This window comes from Bombina bombina, chromosome 3 (assembly GCF_027579735.1).
Source record: "Bombina bombina isolate aBomBom1 chromosome 3, aBomBom1.pri, whole genome shotgun sequence".
NCBI lineage: Eukaryota > Metazoa > Chordata > Amphibia > Anura > Bombinatoridae > Bombina > Bombina bombina.
In genome coordinates, this window is record NC_069501.1 from 364,659,857 (window position 1) to 364,674,803 (window position 14,947).

Here is a 14,947-nt window from a genome sequence, read left to right on the forward strand (position 1 = left end):
GTACACTTAACGATGATAGCATAAGTCTATCAAGCTGAGATTACACTTCCTGGATTAGAACTTCTACATTAGCTCTATTATCTAGATTAATACTATAGTGGTAACCATTACCTAGTTGATTTACTGGATTATTTAGATCACTATTACTGGTGAATTTATTCAGGCCGAATTATCATAAATTGTGATCTAACGTGGAATTTATTACACTGATTTGGGCACTGGAGCACATTTTAATTGTGTATGTATTAACCAAACAATTTTGGTTTTTTAATTCTAATACCAATAAAAGTTATATTTTAATATCCTGTTGAGGAATCCCAACCCTTAGTTTAGACCCAGAGTGCTGTAAGTGCATACTTTGGGAAGTCTGGTATCCTTTATACCATTCTTCCTTGATGTTCATACTCTTGCAGATGGAGGCTAGATGGATCCATAGACTAGATACCATCTACCCCGGAGGATTAAACATGTCTAATGATTGGCACTGTTTCCTCTGAAGCCTTGACTTATCACAGTTATATATGCCCTTGTGTACAACAATGTATTCGTATTGACAGTACTTAGTGTATTATATATGCCTGTTAGGGTGCACTTTTACCGTACCTGCTTTGATATATTTTTTTTATATTTTCTGTTTTTGTGATATTTTCTGCATTTTTGGCTCAGCTGATATGTCTACCTATAGTGTGCCCTCTTTTGATTGTGTCTCTTTAACTGAACTTGATTGCCATATGTATACAGGGGGTCAATGATATCCGTATTGAGATCCTACTGTACGAGTGACCTTCTCAGACACAAGTATGTTCTATACTTGTTACATTTGTTAGGATCTGTAGGGGTACTAGACCATTGAACTATGGTATTTCATTCTTTAGACAGTTACTATGATGCCTATCCTAAATATAGTTACCCCATAATAGTATCTGTGGTTAATGATTTAACACTCACATAAATTACACTCTAGTGGTTCTTATGAGCATGTAGGACCCACTATGGCAGTACCTAACTACCCCCCTATTTCTACTTGGCCTGCTAGGGCTTATCTAACATTGGTCCAGGCTGGCTATAGATATAATTTATTAACGGTTTAATGTTAATTTTATAATTTTTTAATTTTTTATGTTTGAGCAGTAATTTTTTTTGCTCCAGTTTCGCCCTAACTTAAATTTACCTGCCTCCCATTATCTCACACACAGCGGTATTCGATAGCTCACATTAGATGCTTTGATGTTTATGCACACATATAGTTATACATCCTTATCCACACTAGACCATATTGGAGCCTTATGTTGTCATTTAAAATAAGCCTTCTATACCAGCCTTGGTGTTTTTGGGTTTACATAGAAGCTTAGATGAGATTGGTTCATTAGCTGCTCTGCATAACTCTAACTACTGACTCCGCTGTCACTCCATGACCTAGCTACGCCCATTGAGTGACTGACAGGCTATGCTAATTAGCCATGCGGTCGTGCTGTAAGCTCACTCACGCTATACCGGGCTGAGCCGCGCCTGTTTCACTGTACTGAGGCACTACAGACTTGGTATACAGGTAAATACATGCATCCATGTATATATCTATCTAAGCTCCTAACACTAGGGATTATTACACTGGCTAGACACCTTGCATAGAACCCTAGCACTGGGAACCACGGGCCATTTTATATACAGCTTGCATGGGACACAACACATTGCTTTGCGCGCCCAGGGGGCTTGACAATTTTGGATATTTGTATCTATCAGAATGTCAGGTTACTACATATAGCTCAAATACTTTTATAGGATTGGGCTTAGCAAGCTTTGAGTTGAATATGGGGGAGATTGAACTAGCAGTAACAGACCTCATATGTTATGGCTTGTGTGAATATTCCCTTAAGATTGATTCATGCAACTGGATACAGGGAGGTTAATATGGTTTTGCACAGTGCAACTGATAGATAGATTCACCTTCTGGTATGATGTTTACTTTTATTATTTTGTTTTCCATCATTGCTTGTCTAAATATACTTTAACCTACTTAGACTGGATCAGTAACTGATTACAGTTATACTTTTGCAACTACTTAATATCTACTACTCAATATTTGTATATATTAGTGTTAAGCTATGAGGTAATACAAGATACTTGCATATGCAGTTTGATTTATTTCTTATTTTTGATTGTGTTTTCTGGTGGTATGGTCATTAGGCCTTGTTTATGTGTTACCATGGTGATGGATTTTTGGCGCAATTTTGATGTTTGTGATGGGTGGGGCTAGTGCTATATATTGCACACTTTGTTCACTTGCACTGTTATCTGGTCTGAGGAAGGGGTCTGCGAACTCCGAAACGTTACCATAATAAAGATTTGAAGGTTTCTTAAACCAAATCCAGCGAGTGCAGTCCTTTATTGGATATAGACTGTATACTTGATTGACTTTGCACCCTGGTTGATGACTACACAGCATTGTGAGTGCAGACACACACGGAGGATATATATATATATATATATATATATATATTTGATCTCATAAGTTTACATACCCTGGCAGAATCTATTATTTCTTGGCCATTTTTCAGAGAATATGAATAACACAAAACTTTTCTTTCACTCATGGTTAGTGTTTGGCTGAAGCCATTTATTATCAATCAACTGTGTTTACTCTTTTTAAATCATAATGACAACAGAAACTACCCAAATGACCTTGATCAAAAGTTTACATACCCTGGTGATTTTGGCCTGATAACATGCACACAAGTTTACACAAAGGGGTTTGAATGGTTATTAAAGGTAACCATCCTCACCTGTGATCTCTTTGCTTGTAATTAGTGTGTGTATATAAAAGGTCAATGAGTTTCTTGACTTATGACAGACCCTTGCATCTTTCATCCAGTGCTGCACTGACGATTCTGGATTCTGAGTCATGGGGAAAGCAAAAGAATTGTCAAAGGATCTGCGGGAAAAGGTAGTTGAACTGTATAAAACAGGAAAGGGATATAAAAAGATATCGAAGGAATTGAGAATGCAAATCAGCAGTGTTCAAACTCTAATCAAGAAGTGGAAAATGAGGGGTTCTGTTGAAACCAAACCACGGTCAGGTAGACCAACTAAAATTTTAGCCACAACTGCCAGGAAAATAGTTTGGGATGCAAAAACAAACCCACAAATAATTCATGTGAAATACAGCACTCTCTGAACATGTGGTGTGGCTGTTTCAAGATGCACAATAAGGAGGAACTTGAAGAAAGATGGGCTGCATGGTCGAGTCGCCAGAAGAAAGCCATTACTACGCAAATGCCACAAAGTATTCCGCTTACAATACGCCAAACAGCACAGAGACAAGCCTCAAACCTTCTGGCACAAAGTAATTTGGAGTGATGAGATCAAAATTTAGCTTTTTGGCCACAACCATAAATGCTACATTTGGAGAGGAGTCAACAAGGCCTATGATGAAAGTTACACCATTCCTACTGTGAGACATGGATGTTTTGGGGATGTGTGAGCTACAAAGGCACAGGAAATTTGGTCAAAATTGATAGCAAGATGAATGCAGTATGTTATCAAACAGAACCTCATTTTCCACTTCTTGATTAGAGTTTGAACACGGCTGATTTGCATTCTCAATTCCTTGGATATCTTTTTATATCCCTTTCCTGTTTTATACAGTTCAACTACCTTTTCCCACATTTCCTTTCACAATTCTTTTGCTTTCCCCATGACTCAGAATCCAGAACTGGATGAAAGATGCAAGGGTCTGTCAGAAGTCCAGAAACTCATTGACCTTTTATACACACACACTTATTACAAGCAACCAGATCACAGGTGAGGGATGGTTACCTTTTAATAGCCATTCAAACCCCTTTGTGTCAACTTGTGTGCATGTTATCAGGCCAAAATCACCAGGGTATGTTAACTTTTGATCAGGGTCATTTGGATAGTTTCTGTTGTCATTATGATTTAAAAAGAGTAAACACAGTTTGTTGATAATAAATGGCTTCAGCCAAACACTAACCATGATTGGAAGAAAAGGTTTTGTGTTATGATTCATATTCTCTGTAAAATGGCCAAGAAATCCTCAATTCTGCCAGGGTATGTTAATGTATGAGCACAACTGTGTGTGTGTGTGTATATATGTATGTATATATGTGTGTGTGTATATGTATATATATATATGTATATGTATATATATATATATATATATATATATATATATATATATGTATATGTATATATATATATGTATATGTATATATATGTATATGTATATATATATATATATATGTATATATATATATATATATATATGTATATATATATATATATATGTATATATATATATATATATATGTATATATATATATGTATGTATATATATATATGTATATATATATATATATGTATATATATATATGTATATATATATATATATGTATATATATATATGTATATATATATATATGTATATATATATATATGTATATATATATATATATATATGTATATATATATATATGTATATATATATATATATGTATATATATATATATGTATATATATATATATATATGTATATATATATATGTATATATATATATATATGTATATATATATATATATATATGTATATATATATATATATGTATATATATATATATATGTATATATATATATATATATGTATATATATATATATATGTATATATATATATATATGTATATATATATATATATGTATATATATATATATATATGTATATATATATATATATATGTATATATATATATATATGTATATATATATATATATATGTATATATATATATATATATGTATATATATATATATATGTATGTATATATATATATATATATATATATATATATTTCCTGTTTATTGTATAATTTTGTAAAATAAAGATTTTTTTTTAAAAAAGAGAAAAAGAAAATCTAATAATATATCCTGTAGATAAGTAATATCTTCTAATCCCAAGGCTGCCTTGGCCGGTTTATCCCAATTATCTAAGGATGACCATTCTTCAGCAGCCTCTGAGGGCGAAATCTCTGAATCAGATTCTACTGTGGTTAGTACTTTAGACTCAGAGGAGGTTAGTTTTAGATTTAAGCTCAAGCACCTCCGTTTTACTTCTTAAGGAGGTTCTGGCTACTCTGGAGGATTCAGACCCTACAACTTCTAAGACTCTTAAGGTTACTAAACTGAACAAGGTTTTTGATGTTAAGCCTAGATCTGTGGAAGTGTTCCCTGTTCCAGATCCTATGTCAGATATTATTTCTCAGTAATGGAAGAAACTGGGTGTTCCCTTTACTCCATTTCCGCCTGCCTTAATTTCTCCCTCCCTTTTCCATTCTGTGTCCTCTCTGGCTTGGTGGTTATTGGTTCCCACTAATAATTAGAATGGATTTGTGGACTCTCCATGCCATTGGAAAGGAAACAAAATGTATGCTTACCTGATAAATTCTTTTCTTTCCTGGCATGGAGAGTCCATGACCCGCCCTTGTCTAATTTCAAGACGGCTTCTTTTTTCTAAACTTCAGGCACCTATATACACCTGGTGTTCCTCTTCTCTTTCCGTATTCCCTCGTCTGAATGACTGGGGATTATGGGAAGTGGGAGGGATACTTAAAGCTTTTGCTAGGGTGTTCTTTGCCTCCTCCTGGTGGCCAGGAGTTGAATTCCCCACTAGTAATTAGAATGGATTTGTAGACTTTCCATGCCAGGAAAAAAAAAAATTGATTAGGTAAGCATACATTTTGTTTTTCACTTACAAGGCTGCAGAGCCTTTCTGATTAACCAACAGAAATACTGTATGTGTACTTTAAATAAATCTAAACAGTAGATATCTGTAGAATTGTATAAATGCATTGTAATACTATCAATAACCACATACCTAGTATATTATCAATGGTACAATCAATGGCATCACTAGTATGAAAATCATACTTGCCACATTATCACTTTTGCTATGTACATTCAACCTGGAGTTGTGGTCCCTGTTTTTTCTTCTTCTGTATGAGGTTCATTGTGAGATATAGTAAGGAGAGATACTTAATGCCTCCATGGATAACTTTTTTTTGTGATGGCCTTTTTCCTGATGAGATGTACTAGCATGTCTGTTTGATCTGCTATTTTGTCAGTTTCCTGAAGCCTTCTGAGATATATAAGGACCCTTCATCTATCAAGCTATTTTTAATCTGCATACAGTGTAGGATTATGAATCTGTTTCTTTAAATTCTTGTTAACCTAGTTCCTACTGTAAAAAGACTAAATGGTCTATTTTTGTCACTACTGATGCCATTGGTGTCGTGTGATGAATTCACTGATATCATGCAAAGCTTCCAATTTGGCAGTAATTTTAAGCTCCGAATTTCCTTTTGAAAATTTAAATTAGAACTTAAACTATGGAATTAATATATGTTTTTGCAAATTAATTTGTTTTTTTCCTAAGAAATCAAAACAAAAAACTGGAGGTCTAGGCAAATAAATTGGATCTAAAATTTATATGAATAAGTGCAAGAGTATGATTGATAGGATTCAAAAAGCCAAAGGCCAATTACAGACTCAATTGTAGATAACTGACTGCAACTAAAGAGGAACAGGATTTGGGGATTATTATTACAGATTATTTTAAATGTGGTAAACAATGCAACATAACTGTAGGTAAGGTCAGTAGAATGGTTGGTTCTTGGTTGCATTGGTAGGTGTATTACCAGTAAGAAATAGTAAGGTTATTATGCCATTTTACAGATCACTAGTTAGGCCTCATCTTGAATATTGTGTACAGTTCTGGAGACCATATCTCCAGAAGGATATAAATAAACTAGAAACCATCCAAAGGAGGTCTTAAAATGGTGCATGGTCTAAAATATAAAATGTAAAAAAGAAAGATTCTATGATCTAAATATGTATGGCTTAGAGGAGAGAAGGGAAAGAGGTGGTATGATGGAAACCTTCAAATATATGAAGAGACTTAAGGGACGGTCTACTTGTTTTTTATATTGTTTCAAAAGATAGATAACACCATTACTGCCTATTCCCAATTTTGCATAACCAGTATTGTTATTTTAATATACTTTATAACCTCTAAGTTTGCCTGTTTCTAAGTAGCTGCAGCCACCTCTTATCATATACTAATCTTAGATACAGGTAATCATAGACGTAAAAAGTATATTAATATAATAGTGTGGGTTATGCAAAACTGGGGAATGTGTAATAAAGGGATTATCTGTCGTTGGTAAGCAATATCATTTTTCAAGTAGACTGTCTCTTATTTCAGTGCTGAGGGCTCAGTTGAAGCTAAAAGCATTTTCCACAAAAAAAAACAAAAAGCAAAACAAAGAGTAACAATTTTAAGTCAGAGTTTAGCAATTTTAGGAGAAATGTGAGGAAGCAGTTTTTACAGAAAGGCTCGTTGATTCATGGAATACACTTCCAATATTGGCGATAAACATAAGTACTATGAAATAATTCAGAAATGCCTGGGACACACATAAGGCTATCCTAAGAAATAAGTAAGTTTGCACTGCACAAGTAATATGGGTAGTCTTGATGGGCTTTGGCTGATGGCTGTCACGTGATACAGGGGGCTGGCAAATGGGGGTGGGATCTACTGTTCATTTGATATTTAGAGTAAGTGTGTTTGTATTGTTTATTTATTTTGCACTTGTTAATTATGCAATTCTACTGTATTTAGTCATCCTTTTATTATTAGTAGTGTTGAAGTAGTTATCTGCTGCCATGATTATCATTTCCCATGTTTGACCTAGATCCAACACCATGGAAGCCAATTATGAAAAGGAAACTTGGCAAAAAAAGAAATAGAATTAGATAATTGATCCTGAAAACAAATACAATCACTCTGTTTTGTGTTAATTGTAGTTGCCACCATAGCATGGGTTAGAAAATATGTTTAATCACAGTATATAGTCTTACATATTCATAATTCTTCAGAAGCTCAGCACAGATGTTCTTTGCAATAATACTAATTAATATATGTATTTTATTTGTTTGTGTATCTCCAGGGAAAGACATATCCATTCCAGGGATCTTTTCCACCAGCATGGAACCCTTTTGTTATTTTAGATTATAATAATCTGTGGAGGACAATTGATGAATGGGGAAAAGAGGTATTGATCTTCTATATGGTTTATGACTGCATGATGTGGATATGTAAAAAGGGTATATAATCATAACGCAATGTTTTTTTTTTGTTTGTTTTTTAAACCATGTGTGCTTCCCTAATCCCCAAGATCACCCTCTGCTACATACATGTAAAATTCCCCTTCCTCTAGTTTAACGGCAATAACACAAGAGCAAAAAGATTTTTATGTAAGCTACAGATGTGGATTAAAAAAAATCCGTCATGAAGATATCTAGTTGATTCCAGAATTGTTTTTCAAAACAGCAGTGCATATTTTTGCTTGGCAAACGAGTAATCAAAAAATAGATTTCATAGATGGTAAATATAATCATAAAAAATAATGTCCAATGTCTGTAACAATATAAAAATATATATAGTCCAAAATCTGTAAAGTGATAACTTGGAAGATCTCACGTTCAATAAAGAGGTGAAGATATCTGTGACAGTCTAGATAATCATAGATAATCGGTTTGTTGTGAAGCCCAGGCAGCTCCTTGTAGCAAGATATTAGATCACCTCATGTAGCCTGCGATCATAGCGGTGCTCCACTTTTGTGAGTGTACATATCCCTTATACTCCGGAAAGGTTAGTTCAAATTGTACTTGGTCATGTGGCGCCTTAGTGTTTGTATTAATAATAGAATTTATCTAAATGAGTAATCACATATTTTTGAACAGCTACTTCAGAGCCAAGACTATGTACACACTCATCACACACACACACACACACACACACATATATATATATATATATATATATATATATATATATATATATATAATTCTAAATCATTATGATGCAGTGATCCACACGAATTTTAAACCACCTTTTGATAAAGATTGATGGTGGTTTAGTTAATAGATATTAGACTAGATTGTCATCATTTTTTTTTTTTTACCAAAAACAAAGAGTTCTAAAATATTTTATTGGGTAAGATTCAGTAAATTCTGTATTTTTGTTTGAAATAAGATTTATTATTGAGGTTTTTAGTACAGATGTTACTATAAACAATGGCCATATAGTACAAATATCACATTTTCTTCTTAAACAGGAAGAGTCCACAGCTGGATTCATTACTTTTGGGAATTCAGAACCTGGCCACCAGGAGGAGGTAAAGACACCCCTGCCAAAGGCTTCAAATACCTCCCCCACTTCCCTCATCCCCCAGTCATTCTTTGCCTTTCGTCACAGGAGGTTGGCAGAGAAGTGTCAGAAGTTCGAGATAGTCTCTTATGGAGACCATCCCAACTCATATTAACAGCTCCTTGTCCATCAGCGTTAACGAGTTTCTCTGCCTGCCTTATTTACTCAAGTCAATGTCAGAAGCGAGGCTACTATCTGTCACACTTGAAGGGCCGTGTTCCTGTTCCACAGCGCAGATTCTGGTAAGATCGTTTCATTTTATTTCATTATGTGAATGTAATGGTAACGAGAGAAGGTAGGGTCCCAGTGGAACTCCTTTTATCTTAAAATAGGAATCATGGGTTAATATCTACTGAGGGGGTTATTGAGCAGGGTGGACTTTAATCATGTTTCTCATGTGGTTCTATCTGCTAATGCGTAGTCATACTTTGGCTCATGGCTTTTCGGAACATAACAGCCTTATCATCTATTGGCGCAATCATTTTAGATTTGCACGCTCTTTTTGTGACTGGCACAGTGCACCTCGTGACCGGTTGCGTTGTTTTCCACTTCTGTATGCTGACTGGGTGGAAACAGAGAGTCTGCTCATTGGTTGTCTGGTTCTCAGGAGGTGGTGAGTGCCCCAGCCTTTGGGTGTGTAAAGAGGGTGCCAGTTAGTGTTTGTCATTTTTGTAATCCCAAGATTATGGAGGATTCTGATATTTTAGACACAGATGTCTCCGATGTGGAGAATGCGTCTTGTGATGAATATGAAATGGCCCGGGTGATCCATGCCCATCAGTTATGTTCCGATTGCCGTTCTATAGTACTCTCTTCTCCTGACTCAGGGACCTTAGAGTGTGTTGAGCCATCCGCCCCAGAGGATTCTATGTCCGGTGAGGTAATATCTGGGTTTTAATTTGCCATTTTTGGTAACTTGGGTTTTAGGGACAAAGTCAGCCAAATCCTTACTTTCATGTGATTTGGGATTAAGACCTGCCCCATAACTTTCATTTGCTATGCAAGCAGGTGTCCCTATGGCCTTTACTCCTTCTCCGGAAGGTGGCTTGTTTCCTCTAGAGGTTACGGCACGGTTCCGCATGGCATATCTATGGTGCTGGCTCACTTATATCTCCCAAGTGAAATATTTTTAAGGCACTGCCCGTGTTCTGTCAACCAAGGTCCATTGGGGCGTGGGATCGTGTGATTCAGTTCGGCCTTCTGGGGAAGCGTCGGCCTCTGAGGCCGGGGTTGTTTATCGATCTGGCGAAGGAAAATTTTGACTTCCGTTATAGACTAGCACGTCTTCGTGTTCTACTAAGGCACATTTTGGCGGTGCTAGAGGATTCCAGTCCTAGTGGGCCGAAGGATCAGAGGCTTTAGATGCCGGATTGCAAGCTGGGTTAGACGTTTGGGGATGAAGCTAATCTCCTTGACGTCTCCGTTTTTTTTTTTTTTATGTATCAGTTCCAGTTCTGAACTTGGACTCAGAACCGTAGTTTTCCACGGAGGTCTAGTTTTCTGGGTGATGGACAATTTACGTCTTAACTTGTGATATCTTCCGGATGTCGACTCTTGTTGCCTAGTCGCATTCTTTTTGCCGTGGCGGAGTTTACCTTCCTTCCCGTTTTGGGTCGGATCATCTCCTTCCTTCCCGTTTTGGGTCGGATCATCTGTTCTGGAAGTGTGGAGCATGTGCTCCTTTTTTCTCAGCGTCTCGTTTGATCCAGTACGTGGAGTGCAGGAGTCTCCCTGACTTTTCTGCCAGGAGATGCAAGGCTCCCATTGTTATTCCTGTTGCAGGGATTTCGGGAGACCAATACGGTAAGGATTTCTGGAGACTGTAGTCTTCTCAATCTAAGAACTGCCCCTTGTCATACCATGGTCTTTAGACTCTTGGATGCTAACCTTCGACCTTATGCAGATCTAGCCTTTCGGGCTTGAGGGTAGGAGGTCCGAAGTCAGTCACAGACTTTCGCCTTTCTGCGGTCAGGGAAATGTCCTTCCTATTCACCAGCATGTGGATCAGGTCATTCAGCCTGTCTACAGAGGATAGCCTTGCGATCCAAGGGTACTAGTTGCCCATTTCTTCAACTGGTCAGGAGTTTTTTCAAACTCTTGGGTTTGAGGCTGTTGCTAGGTAATCTACGTCTACGGACTTTAGATGGTGGAGGGTTCTGTCTTGGGTGCGCTCCTACCATTTCTCAGGAAGTTAGATCTTTCGATCGGTTCCGTTTTTCGAGGACTCTGGCTTAGGAACACGTCTCTTGCCTGGAACGGGCATGGACGGTTCTGCTTAACCTTTGGGTTTGGTTCCCCAGCGTGTTGTTTGAGGGCGGGGTTTCTGACTCATGGGAGATTACTGTCTGCCTGAGGCTTAAGTTTGAGGTCTCTCTGACAGGTCCCTACTTGTCTTCTGGGACATTTGTGCTTCCTTATAGACTCCAGTTGTCATTTCAACTGGGCTGGTGATATTGGCCGAAGGGTCTCGCCTATATTGGTAAGGTGGTTACCATGGCTTTGTTCCATTTTCTTCTCACCTAGGGTGGGGGATTGCTTCTTGCGTGTTCTCCTTGACTTGGAGGTATCTCAGTATCTGTGAAGGCCCGTGGGCCCTTGTTTTCTCAATACAAAAACAGGTATTGGCGCACATCCAAACATATCAGACCACATATATTTTCACATATTTATAAATGCTGCAAAATATTTGCCTGCTTAATATTTTTAAACTTTTAAATTTTTAAATAAAATTGGGATCTTAATCACACAATATGGCCATATTCTGCTCAGCCAGTCACCACTTACAAGGTGTCCCAAAATAGACTAGTCCTAACACTATAAAACTAAGCCTAAACTAATCATTCGATTCATATTTACCAAAATAGAATTCCAACACTGCAGTGCTTGCCACAAATCAAGACTGCAAGAATGAGACCCCCTGGCTTTTTATATATAACTCAATTAAATTGCCTTGGAACACACCTGAGCAGTGGGGTGTGCTTTAACCAGTAGAGAGATTTGGTCAGTCTCCCTGAGATTTAAGAACTACAACAAGAGGGTTTGGTTTTGCACACCTAACAAAAAGATTTTATATATTAGCACACATACTGCGGGAGTGCTGCCAAAATGACCAAAATAATTCATAATATAAAAACAGGTATTGGAGCACATCCAAACATATAAGACCACATATATTTTCACATATTTTTAACATAGTTTCATTCTTGCAGTCTTGATTTGTGGCAAGCACTGCAGTGTTGGAATTCTATTTTGGTAAATATGAATCGAATGATTTATCCTAGTAAGGCTTAGTTTTATAGTGTTAGGACCAGTCTATTTTGGGACACCTTGTAAGTGGTGACTGGCTGAGCAGAATATGGCCATATTGTGTAACTAAGATCCCAACTTTATTTAAAAATTTAAAAGTTTAAAATATTAAGCAGGCAAATATTTTGCATAATTTATAAATATGTTAAAAATATGTGGTCTTATATGTTTGGATGTGTGCCAATACCTGTTTTTGTATTATGAATTCTTTTGGTCATTTTGGCAGCACTTCCACAGTATGTGTGCTAATATATAAAATGTTTTTGTTAGGTGTGCAAAACCAAACCCTCTTGTTGTAGTCCTTCTTTTCTCGCCTCGTAGTTTTTTTTTTTCCCTTCCTGGCGTACTCAGAATCACGGAACTGGATTCTGTTATTATATTGCTTGGGGTCAGAGTACTTTCTTCCCTGGGGGAGTGTTCCTTCTTCTGGAAGGCTGCAGTGTAGGGGTTTTCGAACCCGAGCACGAAGTTACCTGTCAACTCATGGAGCATGCCAGTTTTTGTAGCGGTCAGAGTTCTACTCTAGGGTTTTGATTCCTTGTAGATCCATCCTTTTTTTCTCCGACAGTCTGGGACTCTTGTCTTAGAACTAGCCTTTGGACTGGGACTGTTATACTGGAAGGTTGGGGATTGGTCCGCTCTGTACGGTGTTGACTGCTTATTGTTATTGAGTTTGTCTTCCCCTTCGGGGGGGGGGGCTCTTGGTGCCCATCTCTTTACTGGTGGTGCCTGCTGCTGGGATGGGGCGCTTCTTGGAGCCCGGAAATTTCTGGTTGGGAGCTGTTGTCGAGTTTTTTAGGCGCTTTTTGGTGGGACAAGTCCCGTGATGGCTTAGGGTCAGCTTAGCTTCCTGGAGATAGGTCATCGCAAGTTCTTGTTTACAGGTTGCTCTGTGTTCTCTTGGAGAGCTCTTTTTTAACAGCTAGGAAAGTTATCCTGTCTCTGCTTGTCTATGCTTGTCTAACCTGATGGGTTTTGACTTGGCTATGATGTAATAGGGAACTTGCGGTTTTATGGAACTCCATATGTGGTATGGTGCTGTGTCATGGTTATGAGGCTGGCCTTCTGGTGATGTTTTTTCCTGAGTATGGACTTATATTTCTGGTCCTTGTCCTTCTAGGGAGTTTGACTCCCTGGGCAGTGGTCCTGTGGCAACCTTGGGTTTCTCTAAGTTTGATTGAGCCTGTCTTGGATGGTCCTTTGGATCTCTTTTGGGGTCCTCTATTCCCCCCCTTGGGGGTAGATAGAGGTTTTTTACTTTTAGGGGTACTTTTTCGTGGGAGTCGAGCCGCTGGGCTGGCTCCTCGGAGGCCTTTGTGCTCAGCAGATTCTGGGTCTGAGTGTTCTCCAGCACGGCTTTGCAGGTAGTGTTACTGATGAGCAGTTACCTGGGCTTCCGGTTTTTCCCTTGTCGTTTAGAGTTTTTGTAGGGTGTCGGGTAATTTCAGGCTGTGGTGCCTTTTGAAAGGGCCGCATTTTTGTACCCGTCCTTTGTTTGAGAACAAAGAAAAATTGATAATAGAAGTAAATTAGAAAGTTGCTGAAACTTGCATGCTCTATCTGAATCATGAAAGAAAAAAATGTGGGTTCAGTGTCCCTTTAAATAGAGCATGCAATTTTAAACAACTTTTCTAATTTAATTCTATAATCAATTTTCCTTGTTTTCTTTGTATAATTTTTTTAAAAGCACGGATGTAAAGAGCTGGCACATTTCTGGAGCACTATATGGATTCAATTTTGCAAGAATGTTATGTACATGCAAGAGCACTAGATGGCAGCACTATTTCCTCCCTTGTAGTGCTCCAGACACCTACCTAGGTATCGCTTCAACAAAAAATACAATGGGAACAAAGCAAATTTGATAATAGAAGTAAATTGGAAACTTTTTAAAAAAAATATCCGAATCACAAAAGGTCAAATTTGGGTTTCATATCCCTTTAAGTATAATAATTATTAGAAAAACTGGGGACTAAGGGTCTGATTCTCTAAAGCTCTCTGGTTTGATGAGATCTAAGAAGTTTTGTCAGTACTGTGATGTTCCTCAAAGAAGTTTAAACATTTTAGCTATATTGCTAAAGAAAAATAATCAGCCACTGAGTTTCAGTCCTCTATCTCTCATTTAGTACACAAAGGAGTATTTAGGGAAATAGTAATGTGCTGCTATATCAAATATAAACAGGGCAATCCAGGTAACAGTACTGGAGTATGAACATCACATTTGGAAGAAATATTTTATGCAGAGATGGATGCATAGGCAGTACACTAACTGAAATCCCCCTAAGATTGTGTGGACACAAATGATGATTAGGCAATAATCTTGTTCTACTTGATCTTTTTTTATGTAAATATGAGAGCCTTTCTGTAATG

At 37.1% G+C, this 14,947-nt stretch overlaps 1 protein-coding gene across 1 annotated transcript in view; it reads left to right on the forward strand.

The window, feature by feature from the left end:
* The window catches only part of LOC128653286 (amine oxidase [flavin-containing] A), a 468,419-nt gene that overhangs the window by 231,812 nt on the left and 221,660 nt on the right, over positions 1-14,947 (forward strand). Inside the window, exon 4 of the mRNA XM_053706491.1 lies at positions 8,013-8,117. Within this exon, the coding sequence (XP_053562466.1) occupies positions 8,013-8,117 (105 nt within the window). The remainder of the gene's footprint in view (positions 1-8,012; positions 8,118-14,947) is intronic.